Below are 16020 nucleotides of genomic sequence, written 5' to 3'. Positions count from 1 at the left end.
ATCAATATTTATAAGCACCTAATAGAAGCGGACTGATTTTTCAGAGGCGCTTACACTCATGGCTCTCGGTGCTTTTAATGGGAGCTGTGGTATGGTGCTTCTGAAAATCAGGCCACTGATGTAGGCAGCAAAATGTTTTTTGGTGCTTAACTTTTGGCAAGCAGGTTTGAAAATTTTGGCCATCATGCTTTGAAGAGTCAGTTTAAATGGTCATTGTGTCCTGGTTCTAACGTGTATTGCATCCGGCTTATTCTCCACACCCCCAGACCCAGCATAAAGCACAAAACCCAGAGGAGTTCAGGAGAAGACAGGGCCAGGCCATTTGGCTGAGGGCTGGTGGAATGTGTGTGGTATTGGCACTTGGCATTGAGACCCCAACCCCCCTGCCAGCCCATCCTTTTCTGTGTGTTTGCTTTTCCCCTAGGAGAGGAGCATTTACTTTGAAGTAGATGCTGGAGATGCACATTTAGTTCTTGGACCACCTGGATCATGTGGACTAAAAATAACTCTAAAACAGTTTATCCAGGCTGATCTCATTTGCTCTCAAGGTGGGAGGCTTGGACTGAGGAAGACTCAATACTGAGAAGGTTGGTTGCAAATGTAAATGTTTGAAACACAGGGAGAATGGTCACATTAGGTCAGACCAAAGGTCCATCTTACTCACGGTCCTGTCCACCGACAGTGGCCAATGCCAGGTGCCCCAGCAGGTGAACAGACCAGGTAATCATCAAGTGATCCATTTGCTGGCCACTGCCAGCTTCTGGCAGCCAGAGGCTGGGGACACCATCCTGGCTAACAGCCATTGCTGGACCTATCCTCCATGAATGTATCTAGTTCCTTTTTGAACCCTGTTGCAGTCCATAAGGAGTGCGAGAGTTAAACTGTTTTGCCTCTGCCTGAGTTCACCTTCTGCCCCGAGCCCCGCCTGGCCCAGCTGTGCTGGAATGGGCAGCGTCGGGCTAATAAGCTGCCCGGCCGCTTGGGGGCTGGGTGTGGGATCCAGCATGTCCTAAGGGGGTCGGTGCATGGGCCAGCAAACTTCGGGGCTCGCTCTGTTCGCCGAGCTCGCGGTCCCCGCCCGCTCTCCTGGGGGGGCGCTGCAGAGGCGGGAACCGCCCCGCCCCGCCCCGCCAGAGCCCGGGCAGGGCGTCCCCGCTTGGGCTTCCCGTCTCCATCCCGCCGCTTCGCCCGGCCAGGGGAGCGCCGCGCCGCGCCGCGGGGGCGTTGACAGGCAGCCGCGGGGAGGCGCGCCCTGAGCCCGGGCCTCGCTCCCCACAGGGCGGCTGCTGCTGAGCCCGGCTCCGTGGGAGAGACGCGCCGATGTCTGGCCGCGAGAGGTGTCCCTCCCTTCAGGTAAGGGCCCCCCCTTCTCGCCCCTGGACTTGGGCTCTTGTCGGGCGCCCGGCGGGGTTTGCAGACCATTGCTCTGACCCGGGCAGTGGGTGGGCGGGGTGCGTCTGCTCCCCTTCGCCTGGACCCTGCGCGGAGCGCTGGAAACGGGCTCCGCTTGAACCCTCGCCTGCCCTTCGGCTGTGGTGTGGTATGGCAGCCGCTGCCCAGCTGTGGCAGGATCCTCCTAAAGATCCGTGACCTGCCGGCCAGCAGCCCCCAGGCTTGTGACAGAGTTGTGGGCTGGCTGCTCAGTACATGCACCTAGCAGGGACTTGCCATTAGTGAGCAGCAATTTCCCCAGGCAGAAGGGACCCGGTTCCTGCAAACAGCTACCTAAACGCTGGTTGTTTCCTCTCGGTTCTCTTCCCTGGCGCTCCAGGCTGCCTTTTTCAGACAACGGGACAGATCCTGCCTTCAGCGGCATCGGTGCAACCTCATTCATATCTGTGGGATTGTAGCAATGTATCTATCAAGAGAATTGTCAGTAATGCATTTCTACAGATCTTCTTCATAGTAATGAATTTTAATTAAACAAATACTTTTAGTGTCTTTAAAAAAATTCACATGAAAATATTTCCAATATCTTGATGCAAACAATCATATTGACTTTTTTTTTGTATTCCCTTGGCTAATGTTTGTGCTAGTTAAAAATATAACACACTGCATTTCTCTAACACCTTTTTTTCCAACCTCAATTAGTCTTTCCACCCCCCCTACTTTTTTTGTTAAAAAAAAACAACAAAAAACACTTTTTCACTCATGTACAGCTGTGCCCTCAAATACAGAAGTTCCTTAAAGCAATGGGACCTACAGAAAAATGTAAGAATGCAGCTATTTATGGTTAAAATATTTTAATGTTACGGCATAGAAAAGATAATCTGGAAATTTAGTGTTAGCCCAGCTAGTCCAAATCTCAATACATACAATATTTGTACCAGTCTTTATTCTTCATCCTTTACCCACTGGACCTTCTTTGAAAACATGTTATGAGAGGTGCTCTGATATTTACCTGTTTAGTCACTGAGAAGCTTCGATAACCCTGCTAATAGAAAATTTATAACCAGCCTACATGGAAATGCACCAAAGGCAAAACAAAACTTCATCTATAGTTGGACTCTTGTTTTTACTGAGCATCGCCTCTCATTTAAACTACTGGATTGAGACTCAGGAGATCTGTGTTCAAGTTCTGTCAGAGGCTTCTTATGAAACCCTGGACAAATCACTTAGGTCTAGATCCTCAAAAATACTTAGGCTCCTGACTTCCATTGGAATCAATAGAAATTAGGAGCCTAAACACCTTTGAGGATTTGGTCTGAATCTCTGTACTTTAACTTTCAATCTGTGAAACTGACATACTTCCCATGGTGTTGTGAAGATCTTCATTAATGTCTGTGAGATGACCAGATACTTCAGTGAAGGGAACCACAGAAGTACCTAGATTGATAAATACGTAGATGTTAACACACAGCACTAGTTAACATGTCCTCACATGATATTATAGACATATTGCCTGTCTACATTTACTGGCAATTCTGGATCTTTCTGTTTCACTCCATCTCCAAAGTCTCAGACTGCCTGCTTACAGGGTCACTCTGAAGGTCAGTAAGCCCCAAATTTGATCTGATTGTTTTTTCTTATCCATTTGCAAAGTCCACATATTAGGGTGACCAGATGTCTCGATTTTATAGGGACAGTCCCGATATTTGGGGCTTTGTCTTATATAGGCACCTATTATACCCCACCCCGTCCTGATTTTTCACATTTGCTGTCTGGTCACCCTACCCCATATTGTTATGTTTATAGAATACATGATGGTGTACAGTGGCACAAAGGCTCTATTGGCATGGATTTGGGCCAAGTTATGGGGGTTGTCCAGAAAGAGTACTCATCGGAACTCTATACCCCCCATGTGTTGTTTGTTTTTAAAAGGGAGTTTAGAATCTTGTTTAGTTCAACATTAATTTTATCGGTACTACATTTTTCTTATTATTTTGACTAAAATTTGTCAGTGTTTCCTTATGCTCCCCCATCTGTTTGTTATACCAATCTGTTGTCTCTAGTCTTATATTCCAAGCTGTTTAGATACCGTCTTTTTTGTTACATGGCCAGAACAGTGGGGCCCCAATCCATGACTGGAATCCCTAGGTGCTACTGTAATACAAGTAATAAAAATAATTAATATAAATTCCAATATCCTTAGTTACAATGTACAGCCTTGGAATAAAAAAGGGGGGGAAAGAATAATAAGTTTTAGAAACCTCAAAATCTATTGAAAACACTGTCCTGTACAGTTCAATATAACTAAAAATTCATATAAAAATAAAATCACTAGAAAGCCTAGAAATCATGGATTCCTAGATTCTAAGTGATCACTGTGATCATCTAGTCTGACCTTCTGTGTAACACAAGCCATAGAACTTCCCCAAGATCATTCCTACAGCATATCTTTTAGAAAAACATTCTATCTTGATTTAAATAATTTTTTCCATTTCTCTCTACGTGTTTCTAATGCTTGTGGTTTGTGATTGTTCAGACTCTGGACCAGATTCTCAGTTGGTATAAATCAGTGTAGCTCAATTGATTTCAGAAAAGCATCACTAATGAGTGGAGTTCAGGAAGAATTAAATAGCACAGAAAAGATTTTAAAAGGGAAAGAAAAGAAACCCATAAGGGTAAAAGATTGGATGTTTGAATTCCATCTCTGATGCCACCAAAGGCAATACAGTATATTTAATTCTTGACATTCATTATTTATTCTTGCTTGGAAGTTCTTCCAAATCCCTTGATATATAGTAAACTCATCATTCATTCCTCACAGCAGTCCTTCAAAGGAAATCTCATCCATATATATGATCTCTAAACTAGTTGTAGACGGCCTGAGGCTGAAAGTTGCTGAGCGCCCTAGCCATACTGATGTCAATAAGAACTCAGCACTTGGTGAGATTAGGCCCCAAATGGTGGAAGCAGATTTTACCATCTTTGTAGTAATATCTTTCTTACACATGGCATTTCTAGTGCCATCAATATCTTTCAGCTGAAGATAAGTCTTCTAATTTGAATAAAACCACATACAATAACAATGCAAAATTGACTTGCTCATATGTCCAACACTGATCAGCTTTTGATAAAATATGATGCCACCTAGACTACTCTTTATAATAATGAGTTGAGAGATTATATTAGAAGATCTGAAATTCATAGCAGGTGTTAACCCGTAGGAAATCAGCTAATCCTAAAGGCAGTTAAAGAGATAGTGGTTAAAAATTATTAATCACCTTTCCTGAAGTACAGATAAGTAGAACTAAGAGACTTTAAAAAATATTATTTTATTTTCATTGTTTATACTGTTTGCATTCTTTTCATGTTGGGCAATATAAAGGAACTTGCCAGCCGGTTGCATACTTGTGCTGATATAGAGTTTCTGGTTGATTTCACTCTCAAGTTCTCAAGCACTAGTAAGATGCTTTCAATGTTTAGGTTACAAAGACTGCGAAGAATATTTATTAATGAACAAACATTAAGGACACTGTTTTTCACCGGATTTAAAAAAAAATCCTGGCAACATTTCTGTGGGTCTTAGATTTTGTAAAACTTTATTTTCCCTGACCATTTTTATTTTTTTCCTGACAGCGTCCCTGTAAAAACTGGCCAGTTTCCTGATGAGTTGCTAGGGGGCACTATTGTGTGGATGACAGAGCTGCTGCGGAGGAGAGGCCTAATCATGAGTCTTGAGAGGAGCCAGTCCAGACTTGACTCTATTCACTTGCCTGTCTCCGGAACCCCTCACATCCTCCAAGCCTGTCTGCCCAACGTGCCACTCCTCCACCCGCTTCTTGGTCCCACCCTGCTCCTGAGGCTAAGAAGTTGCTGAGGACAGGGAGACACTGGCATAGTGTCAGCATCGCATCTGAGCAGAGGAGCAGGAGGGAAGTGGCTGATAGCTCAGGTGAGATGAATGGATTTCTTTGTCTATTGCAGAGGAGGGGTGGGGTTTCCAGGCTTCTCAGGGTGCACAGAGGGGAGCGAGAGAAGATTGGGGATCTGAGAGGGAGGAGGAGAGTGAGCACTTGCTGTTGGGGGAAGTGTGGGAGCCACTAAAACTGCTGCTCCCCCCATTACCACTGTAGTAGGTCAGAATTGTGAGAGTGGAAGGATGTTGCTTTAAGTCAAGTTCATTTTATAACCTTATTGAACTAAATCCTCAAGTAGTGTTCATTAAGTATCTGGTTAATTATTGAAGGCCCTTTGAAGTGTAGTATATAATCTGCTTTATATGAAGCCTTACGTTCCTTTACAAAGAGGGAATATTTGCTGCATAATATAATGATTCACCTACAGAAGCTTGTAATGAACAGGTATTTGTGCCATCACCAGGGGCGGCTCTAGGATTTACGCCGCCCCACGCCGCGGGGGGCGCTCTGGCGGTCACTGGTCCCGCGGCTCCGGTGGACCTCCTGCAGACATGCCTGCGGAGGGTCCGCAGGTCCCACGGCTCCGGTGGACCTCCCGCAGGCATGCCTGCGGATGCTCCACCGAGCCGCGGGACCAGCGGACCCTCCGCAGGCACATCTGTGGGAGGTCCACCGGAGCCGCCTCTCGCCTTCCTGCGGGACGCCGCCCCAAGCGTGCGCTTGGCGCGCTGGGGTCTGGAGCCGGCCCTAGCCATCACACTGGTTCGTGGATCTTTGGAGTTGCTGTAAAAACAGATCCAGAAATTAAAGGAATCCACTGGGTGGTAGAGTTTTCTCTTTTGTATAAAATCAGTAGAGTCAGCAGCATTGCTGTGAAGCAAGAGTCCTGTAATTTTAAGTGTGTGGGAAAACTCATTTGAATAGGTGAAGACAGTCGATGTACATTTAGCAGGCTGTGTCCCATAAATCCACTTGACTTAAATATACCAGTCTGTCAATATTTGCACCAGGCTGAGAGGGGAGAAAAAGATGCAGCGAGCAATAAGGGGAGAGGATTGAGGAATGTGTAGGGAGCCAGAGGGGGAACAGGAAGAAGTGAGAGCAGAGATGTAAATGGGTGTAGGACTGAAACTGAAACTCGAACTTGAAATGTGAGACGACAAGCTCTTCACTACACTGAGAGTTTTTAGCAGTTTTTTCACAGTTGGTCACCAACTGCTGATGCTCCAGGAGTGCTAGCGAAGGTGAGAGCACTAGTACAGACCGCATGCAAACATTTTTATCACTGTATTGAAGCCTTCTCTGTGCAGATCTAGACAAATCAGTGTCAAGCACGCTGGCACTTGATCTATACTAGTGCTTCCACCAGTTAAGCAGCACTGGTACTAGGTCTATGGTGGGAGAATTTCTAAAATTCTCCATGTAGGTCAGGGTTTCTCAAACAGGGGTCGCCGCTTGTGTAGGGAAAGCCCCGGGCAGGCCAGGCCGGAGTGTTTACCTGCCCCGTCTGCAGGTCCGGCCAATTGCGGCTCCCACTGGCTGTGGATCGCTGCTCCGGGCCAATGGGAGCTGCTGGAAGTGGCGCGGGCCGAGGGACTTACTGGCTGCTGCTTCCAGCAGCTCCCATTGGCCCGGAGCAGCGATCCGTGGCCAGTGGGAGCCGCAATCGGCCGGACCTGCAGACAGGGAAGGTAAACACACCGGTCCGGCCTGCCCGGGGCTTTCCCTACATAAGCGGCGACCCCTGTTTGAGAAACCCTGATGTAGGTACAGCTTAAAACAATGGCTCTGAACCTTTCCAGACTACTGTACCACTTTCAGGAGTCTGATTTGTCTTCCATACCCCCAAGTTTCACCTCACTGAAAAACTACTTGCTTACAAAAATCAGAAATAAAAATACAAGTGTAAGAGCACACTGTTACTGAAAAAATGCTGACTTTCTCATTTTTACCATATAATTATAAAATAAATCCACTGGAATATAAATGTTGTACTTACATTTCAGTGTATAGTATGTAGAGAAATATAAACAAGTCATTGTCTATATGATATTTTAGTTTGCACTGACCTCGCTAGTACTTTTTATGTAGCCTGTTGTAAAGCTAGGGAAATATGTAGATGACTTGATGTACCCCCTGGAAAACCTCTGCGTTCCCCCAGGTGTACACATACTCCTGTTGAGAGTCACTGTCCTAAAAGACTGGAAAGGATTTAAGGAGATGATTTTGTCAGGGGGATTTTGAATAGATGAAAAGGAAGAAAGGCGTGAAGAGGGAAGGCCAGAGAAGAGAAGGTTGCAATTATTATTTATTATTTGCATTACAGTAGCACCTAAAGTCCCCAACTAACTTTGGGACACTCATTGTGCTAGGTGCTGTGCATATGCTTAGTAAGAGAGAATCCTTGCCCTGATAGGTTTATAAACTAAATAAACAAGACAGACAAAGGGTAGGATGGGAAACAGAGGCACAGAGAGATGATAATAATACCTACCTCTTATCTAATGATTTTCATCATTGGATCTCAAAGCACTTTGCACAGGAGGTCAGTATCCACATTTTACAGATGGGAAAACTAAGGCACTAATCATCACCACCCCTATGCCCAAGACACACACACACACACACACACACACACACACACACACACACACTGGAGTCACTCTCAGCCACTCCTCACCTCCCATGCACATCCTCCTCCCCCCTCCCCGAATACACTCACAGCCAACTATCCTGTTCTGTTCATTCCCTCTAAAGCATCTGCCATTGGCCACTGTCAGAAGACAGGATACTGGGCTAGATGGACCTTTGGTCTAACCCAGTATGGCCATTCTTATGTTCTTATGATGGAACGAAGGAATTACCATACAGGACCTATAGTTCACCTGATCTGGTATCTTGTCTCTGATGATGGCCAGTACTATATGTTGCAAAGGGAAGTGCAAGAATACTCATAATAGGCAGTGATGGAATAATCTGCCCATAGGAGAAGTTGTTTCCTAACCTCTGTCAGTTAGCAGTGGATTTATGCCTTGAGGCATAAGGCTTAATTATCACTGTATAATCTGCCTGCTCTCTAATATAACTGCGGATGTTCTCATTACCTATATCAATGTCTAATCCTTTTTAGAATCTTGTTAAGGCCTTGGACTCAGTGATGATTATATTCTTCAGACATGTGTGGCTTTATTATCAGATTACCCTTTACTTATTGCTTTGCCAAGCTGTGCATGCTACTATTAATCAGTCTCTCTGCTGGGTCAGAGAATGTGGAGGAAAGATGGACATGGGGAACACAAGAGACGAAACTAAGAAAAATAACAAACTTTTATGTGATATTCCTCCTATGTTCTAGATCAATGACTTTAACAATCTTGTCGATATTAAATGAACTCGCTGTTTTTATGATTACTGACAAATTGAATGGTCTGCATTGTGACTGAGACACTTAAAACTGTCATCTTTGTGCTCTTCCCCCATCTATTGGTTGTATCTACCTGTTTTCTCTCATCTTAAAGTTATATTATAAACTCTATTGAGCCAGAAATCATTCTTCATTGTGTTTGTACAGTATCTAGCATAGTGGGGAAGACACCATTGTAATGCAAATAATAATAATTGCCTTGCTTTGATAATAGTTCCTTTTGGAAAGGTCTTATCTTTTGGATTGATTGTAACGTCCTTTTCAAACAAATTGTTGCTGCTGCTATCATAGTCCTCCTCTACTTATTTTTACTACACGCTTCATGGAGATTTACTTGATGCACTTTAAAACAAAATTGTGATTACTCTGATCTATATAAGTGGAACAAAAATAAAAAATATGCATTGTAGGATGAATTTTCAAAAATGGCATCTATAATTGTGGCACAATCAATTGCAGGTGAAACTGAAAAAATTTAGACTTAAAATATCTGATATCACCAATAAAATAGATGGGGAAAACGCCAAACCTTAGCACCTTCCTTCTGTGAGCAATATCAAGGATCTGCAAACAAATTGTAGCTCTAACGGTGATTATTAAATATATTGATAAACCTGAACCAAAAGGGCAGTTTCAGAATCAATGACAGATTTGTATTGATTCATTTTTGTGCTAATGAGGATTTTCTTAAACACAAACAAAACAGTTAACAGAAAGTGAAGTTATCAATGGTTTTATATATGCAAACACTGGAATAAATTGCCTAGGGAGGTTGTGGAATCTCCATTATTGGAGATTTTTAAGAGCAGGTTAGACAAACACCTGTCAGGGATGGTCTAGATCAGGGAAATCCGCTGGCGGTCCGGGACGGTTTGTTTACCTGCAGCGTCTGCAGGTTCGGCCGATCGCAGCTCCCACTGGCCGCGGTTTGCCGTTCCAGGCCAATGGGGGCTGCGGGAAGTGGCATGGGCCGAGGGATGTGCTGGCCGCCATGTGCCAAAGGTTGCCGGTCTCTGGTCTAGATAATACTTACTCCTGCCATGACTGCAGGGAACTGGAGTAGATGACCTCTCGAGGTCCCTTCCAGTCCTACGATTCAATGAACACTAGCAATAATCCCTCAATACCTATGTGTGCAGAGGTCAGAATCCATGTTGTATTCTCGATTTTAACCAATTTGTACTTTGTGAATTACGTTGCTTTAGCACAGCAGTTCTCAAACTGTGGGTCGGGACCCCAAAGTGGGTTCCGATCCTATTTTAATGGGGTTGCCAGGGCTGATGTTAGACTTGCTGCGGCCCAACGCCTGAGCCCCAATGCCTGGGGCCGAAGAGCAAGGGCTTCGGCCCAGAGAGGCGGGACTTGGGCTTCAGCTTTGGCCCCCACCCTCACCCGAGGCAGCAGGGCTTGGGCAGGCTCAGGCTTTGGTCTCCCTCTTGGGGTCACGCAGTCATTTTTTTTTGTCAGCAGGAGGGTCACGGTGCAATGAAGTTTGAGAGCCCCTGCTTTAGCGCAGCCAGATCCCTATGTAAAAGCTGACTACAGCAGTCATTGCAATGGGATTGCTATCCAGGTCTTAACAGGTTGGTTGAAAGGGTAAAGCGATAAGAAAATCTCATTGTTCTGATACAGAAACTGACATTTGGGAGGTGAACTTTGTTATATACTGAATTGTAGCCATGCATGTCTAGGTGCACTGGACCTATGTAGCTGATTGTAACGTGGATAGAAGAGGAGATATTGTTAAATAATAGTGCATTAATTATTTGTCAAAAGTTTTTCAACTAATGTTCAGGGTTTTTTCCTTTTATGAAGCAAATTCAAAAAGGTTCTAATTTTTTGAAATTTTAATTTTCAGGTGTTCTTGAAAAAAGTGTGTGTGCTTTGAGGGTGGAAAAGGACATGAGGAATAAAAGGACCTGGGAGCCCACTGATCAGAATGAAACAGATGTTGAAAGATTTTTCAAATCTATTGTTAGTTGTGCTTTGTGATTATGGTGAGTATTGTAACTCTGAAAGGAGTACTGTAGATATTTAACTAAAGTAATTTAAAAATGTTAATGTGTAGTGTTGTTAACAGATGAAGTGGTGCATTGGGAACATACACAGAATCCATCTCAGGAGTGCCCAGAAATATAGTCTTGGACTTGTGAAAAATGTAAATGACTTAAAGTCTGTGTTTGTATCAGAACAGAAAGAGGACCTTCTCCAGCTGTGGATTTGTTCAGAATAAGAAACAGAATATACTGAACAGATTTCTGTGGGTATCAGAAAGCAATCCTAGCTGCCATCAGTAACTAACTGAGCAATGTTATATGGCAAACCTTCTATATCACTGTATTTCACATAATAAAGAAGTGGGGGAATGTAGAGCAATGAAAATGTTTTCCAATGCACCTAAGTGTTGTAGGAGCCTAAATACCTGTTTTCAAAAGTAACAGGCATCTAGGTGATACAGAACATTGACTTTTCAGAGAGACATGAGTTACTAAGTGTCTAACTCACTTTGAAAATGAAAATCTAAGTCACTTAAATGTTTTGAAAATGTTATCCCTAACATTTAAATTAAGTGAAGTTGGTATTTTGACTCTCAGTAAATTTTCAAGCTCAAGCAAGAAAATTAAGCCATGAATTGCCCAACCTTTGTGTACAGCCTTGAAAAGTTTGGCGTCCTGATTTAGTCTGTTTCTATGGATATGGTGTGTGGTAACAAGCTTCACACTGGCCAAAAAGATGAAGACCAGGTATAAATGGTGCAACATTTACAGCTATTTGCTCTCAAAATATGTGCGAAAAAAACTGAATTACAGACAGTTATTAAATACTGCACCTGCCCCGTTACACAAACCCACATCTTTGCTTCCAGCACTATGACAAGAGATCAGTTTTACATTTAACAAGCCTTTCAACTGTACTAATTTGGAATGTAATCTAGCTCACAGTAGAAATGGGGACGTTTGTTTTTTGTGATGGCATGTAGCTGTCAACTCCCTGTCATTTTAATCAGACAACTTTAACTAGAAAACTTAACAATACAATATTGAATGAGAGACACGGTGAAGATAAATGATTAATCCATATATGTCTGGATGAAATGAAATATTACAATGTCTACAACTTTTTGAGGGGACAACCATGCATACAAACATTACCTAGTTAACCCACAAACATAAAAGCCATGATTCCTACACTAAATGGAACTTTGTTCAATCAGTCTAATTACAAGGTAAGCCTAGGGATGCTAAATCCTCATGATAGCATTTTTATCATTTTAGCTCTTGTAGTGACAATATTTCTAATATAAAGAATACTCCATGGTCCAGAAAATAACTGCCAAGCAATTCTGTATATACACTCATTTGATTTATTGTCACACACATCTGTTTCTACCCATCTTTTCACCCATCTGTTTCCTTCCCATCTCTCTACACCAGAAGTACATACTAAAAATACCTGTATAATCTGGAAGATTACCTTGCAGTAAAATAAAATATTCTTCTTAAATCTTATCATCATTACTAAGATGTACACTTTTTAAAAATCTGACTTCCAGCAAAATACTGATAGCTGAGAAGCCTACTTTGATTTAAACATAATTTAAAAATAAAATAAAATAAAAAATTATTTTCACGTAGGAAAAAAACCTCTGATCGCAGTAGCAGCCAATTCTTGCCGTAACCACACTGTCAGGTCATTGGCATCACAACCAGGACCCACAAAAGGCTGAAAACAACCCAAGGCAGGCTATCCATATTATGGTGACCAAATTCTGGCGAGTGATGCACCCACATTCATACCAGAAAGCAGCAGCGGTATGCAATGGAAACTGCCTGCTCGTATTCTGGCCCTTCTGAAAGTCATGAAGTGACCTGCTCTGTCAGTGTATGACCAGAATATTCCTACTCTTATACAAAGATAGGGAAAGGAAGCTGTGCACTTGGGCTCGTCTCGGTCAAAGTGCACCAACACAATGACAGCTGCCCCCAGTAATGCCCACTTTCCAAGACTTACCATATGATTCACATTGAAGTCAATGGCAGGTACATCACTAAAACCCCATGGGCATAGGTACTCCACCTCTCTGAGAGGTGGCAACTAGGTTAACAGAAGAATTCTTTCATCAACCTAGCCCTGTCTACACCAGGGATTATGTTGGTATAGCTACATCTCTCAGGGATGTGGATTTTTTCATACCCCTGAGAAACATGGGTTTACTGATGTAAATTCCTAGTGTAAACCGGGCCTTACAGTACTATACAGTCTGGAAATAGGAATCAGGATGGTATTATAAGAGACACAGGTAGCAATGCATATAGTTAAGGTTGCCCAATACTTTCCATTATAAGACCCTATTTTCAGTTGCTTATAGCATTGCCAAGCTTAAATCATTTCGGCTGAAATCTTCCATCTTGTATGTCTGCCTGAGGCTGATTTTTCACATTTCAGCTAAAATGATTCATCTCTTTTCAAGAATGAGATTGTTTGGCCCAGTTAAATAATTCTTTCAACCCTTTTGTTGAGAAGCTCTAGCACGTCTGTGCTATGGAGCAGTAACCTGACATTTGGCTGGGAGGACACCCTTGTGTCAGGGATGTGCCTTTTGCTGTTCCCTGTGAATATTTGCCCAAATCTGGCCAATTGCTAAGCACATGAAAAATCACACATCACCCATGCTAAGTAGAGACTGTTAGAATTTTGTAGCTAAATTCTCTAAAGATTCTGCCTGTACTGAGAATGCTTTAGCTCCTCATGAGCTTTCGTGGGTGAATGCCCACTTCGTCGGATGCAAGAGACTCTTGCATCCGACGAAGTGGGTATTCACCCACGAAAGCTCATGCTGCAAAACGTCTGTTAGTCTATAAGGTGCCACAGGATTCTTTGCTGCTTTTACAGAACCAGACTAATACGGCTACCTCTCTGATACTTAGCTCCTCATAACTCTTATTTATCAACCAGATTGCACAAGCAAGTGACTGAGCATGCACCATTCCAGAGCTGGACTGTCCCTGAAATTGCTCCTCTTGGTTTCCAAGGGTCATTGTGGCATTGAACATTGGAGCTGAGAGTAGAAGCCAGGAGTGGAAGACCGAGAGTGAGCAGAGGGGGACAAAAGACAGGAGGAGGCAGGAACACAGATTTGAGAGAGGGAGAGGAATGGGAGCAAAGGATGAGGGAGGATAGGAGTAGGGGTGGGGGATGAGGGGAAATCCTAGAGACAGGCAGAAACTGAGGAGAATGGGTAATGGGAAAGAGCAGAGGGAGAAGAAAGTATAGGAGCAGAAAGGGACTGGGAGAAGCTGGGGAAAGGAGCAAGGTACAAGGGTCTGTAATCACTATATTACACTCTTCTAGAGAACCTGGAATGGACCCTTTATTCCTGACATTTACCATTCCTTTGCTGTCCAGCAAATACCTGTGAAACCCACTGGCAAAATGTGTGTCTGATCCCAGTCTAGTGGCTGGTCCACATTGAAGATAACAGCCTACTATTGCAACCAGTTCCTCCATTAGCTTAAATAATAGAGGACTATGCTATGGATCTAAAAATCCCCACCCTGCTGATGACCTGTGTTGGGCATCAGTATGGTTCCATATGATGGATTATTTTTGTCTTTCAATTTTTAAATGTATTTAAAAATTAGGAAATTATTAGAGCTGGTTCGGAATTTTTTCAACAAAATTTATTTTCATTGCAAAATGTTGATTTTGTCAAATTGGAAATTTTATTTGTGTGAAAGGGTTAAATGAAAAGTTCAGATTTTTTGTTAAAAATGACTTTGTTTTGAAATGTAAGTTAATTTATAGTAAAAAAAAAAGTTTAAAAGGATCAACATTGAAATAAAATGTTTTAAAATGATCAAAACAAAATGTTTGAAGTGACTGAACCCAATTTTTTTTTTCAATTTTTAGTTTGTGAAAATTTTTGAGATTTTGACTTTTCGTCCTGATTCAGGCCTAGGAAAGTTTTCAAAATCTTAGAAATCTTCATGCGATGGGAAAACCATTTCCTGCTTAACTCTAGAAATTACATTTAAAAAGAAAACTATGTTAAAGAACACTATGGTTGCAAAGAACTTAGAAAATGTCAGAATTAAGGTAGCCCTCTTGTGCATTGTGATTAGGGGTCTACGAAATTCGTGGCCATGAAAATCGTGTCACGTACTGTGAAATATGGTCTCCGGCCACCCAGCTCTGAAAGCAGAGTGGGTGCCAAGCTCTAAAGGCAGCAGTGTGGCCAGTAGCAGCACAGAAGTATGAGTGGCATGGTATGCCACTCTTCCTTCTCTGCTGCTGCTGGCGGCGGCACTGCCTTCAGAGCTGGGTGCTCGGACAGCAGCCACTGCTCTCCTGCCACCCAGTTTCAGTCAGTGCTGCCAGCAGCAGCAGCAGAGAAGTAAGGGTGGCAATAGTGTGACCCCCCCCCTTAATATGCTTGTGATCCCCTTTTGGGCTGGGGCCCTAAATTTGAGAAATTCTGCAGAGAAATCACACATTTTTTGTGGGTTGGTCATGGCATGAATTACAAATTTCGTGGATGTGTAACACATCCACAAAATTTGCTATTTATGCTGTGATCAACTCATTAAAAATATGTGGTTTCTCCACAATTTAAGTAGCCCCCTAATTATGATACAATCTTTAATTATATGATCACATACCTTTTTTTCCACAGGACCTCAGACTTATTCAGTGCGCAAGTTGGACCTACTCTGGGAATGAATCAGGGTTGTGTAGTGAATGAGGCAATTTTCCGTAGGACCCCTTCCTCATTGTTACAGAACTTGTAAGGTGTGTAGTGAGTGAGGCAGGGAATTGCAGGAAGAGAGAGAGTAGAGAGTTTCATGGATAAGGCAGTTGAATGGTGCCCTGGAGAAGTGGATTCTATCCCTGCTTCTTCACAGAGTTTCTTTGTGATGCTGGGCAAGTCACGTAAGCAAAAATTCTCACAGGTGGCCAGTGTCTGCTCCTCACGTTTGGAGTGCCTGATTTGCCAAAGTACTGAGTGCTCACAACTGCAAGTGAGTCAATGGGAGCTCTGCTCTGGACATATAAAGGTCTATAAAATGCTAATTATTCTGAAAAATCAGACGGTAACCTTCTGAAATTGGACATCAACATTTAGCTGACACCTTTGACAATATTTGCCTTTAAATCTGTGCCTTGGTTCCTTATGTGTAAAATGGAGATAATACCGCCTCACTTCACTAGGGTATTGTGAAGATAATTTATTATTATTCATGTTTGTAAAGCACTAAGATACTATGATGAGAGCACCATAGAAAAGCCCAATGA

General features: G+C 42.9%; 1 protein-coding gene across 1 annotated transcript in view; it reads left to right on the top strand.

The window, feature by feature from the left end:
• The first annotated feature begins 1011 nt into the window (after positions 1–1011).
• THSD1 (thrombospondin type 1 domain containing 1) overlaps positions 1012–16020 on the top strand; it is a 36516-nt gene continuing 21507 nt past the window's right edge. The window contains exons 1-3 of the mRNA XM_039502266.1: positions 1012–1353; positions 5023–5338; positions 10586–10724. Coding sequence (XP_039358200.1) covers positions 10667–10724 — 58 coding nt within the window. The 5' untranslated portion in view covers positions 1012–1353; positions 5023–5338; positions 10586–10666. The remainder of the gene's footprint in view (positions 1354–5022; positions 5339–10585; positions 10725–16020) is intronic.

The sequence above is a fragment of the Mauremys reevesii genome, linkage group 1, assembly GCF_016161935.1.
Source record: "Mauremys reevesii isolate NIE-2019 linkage group 1, ASM1616193v1, whole genome shotgun sequence".
NCBI classification, from domain to species: Eukaryota; Metazoa; Chordata; order Testudines; family Geoemydidae; genus Mauremys; species Mauremys reevesii.
The sequence above is the reverse complement of the archived record's forward strand: the minus strand, read 5'-3'. Positions and strand labels throughout refer to the sequence as shown.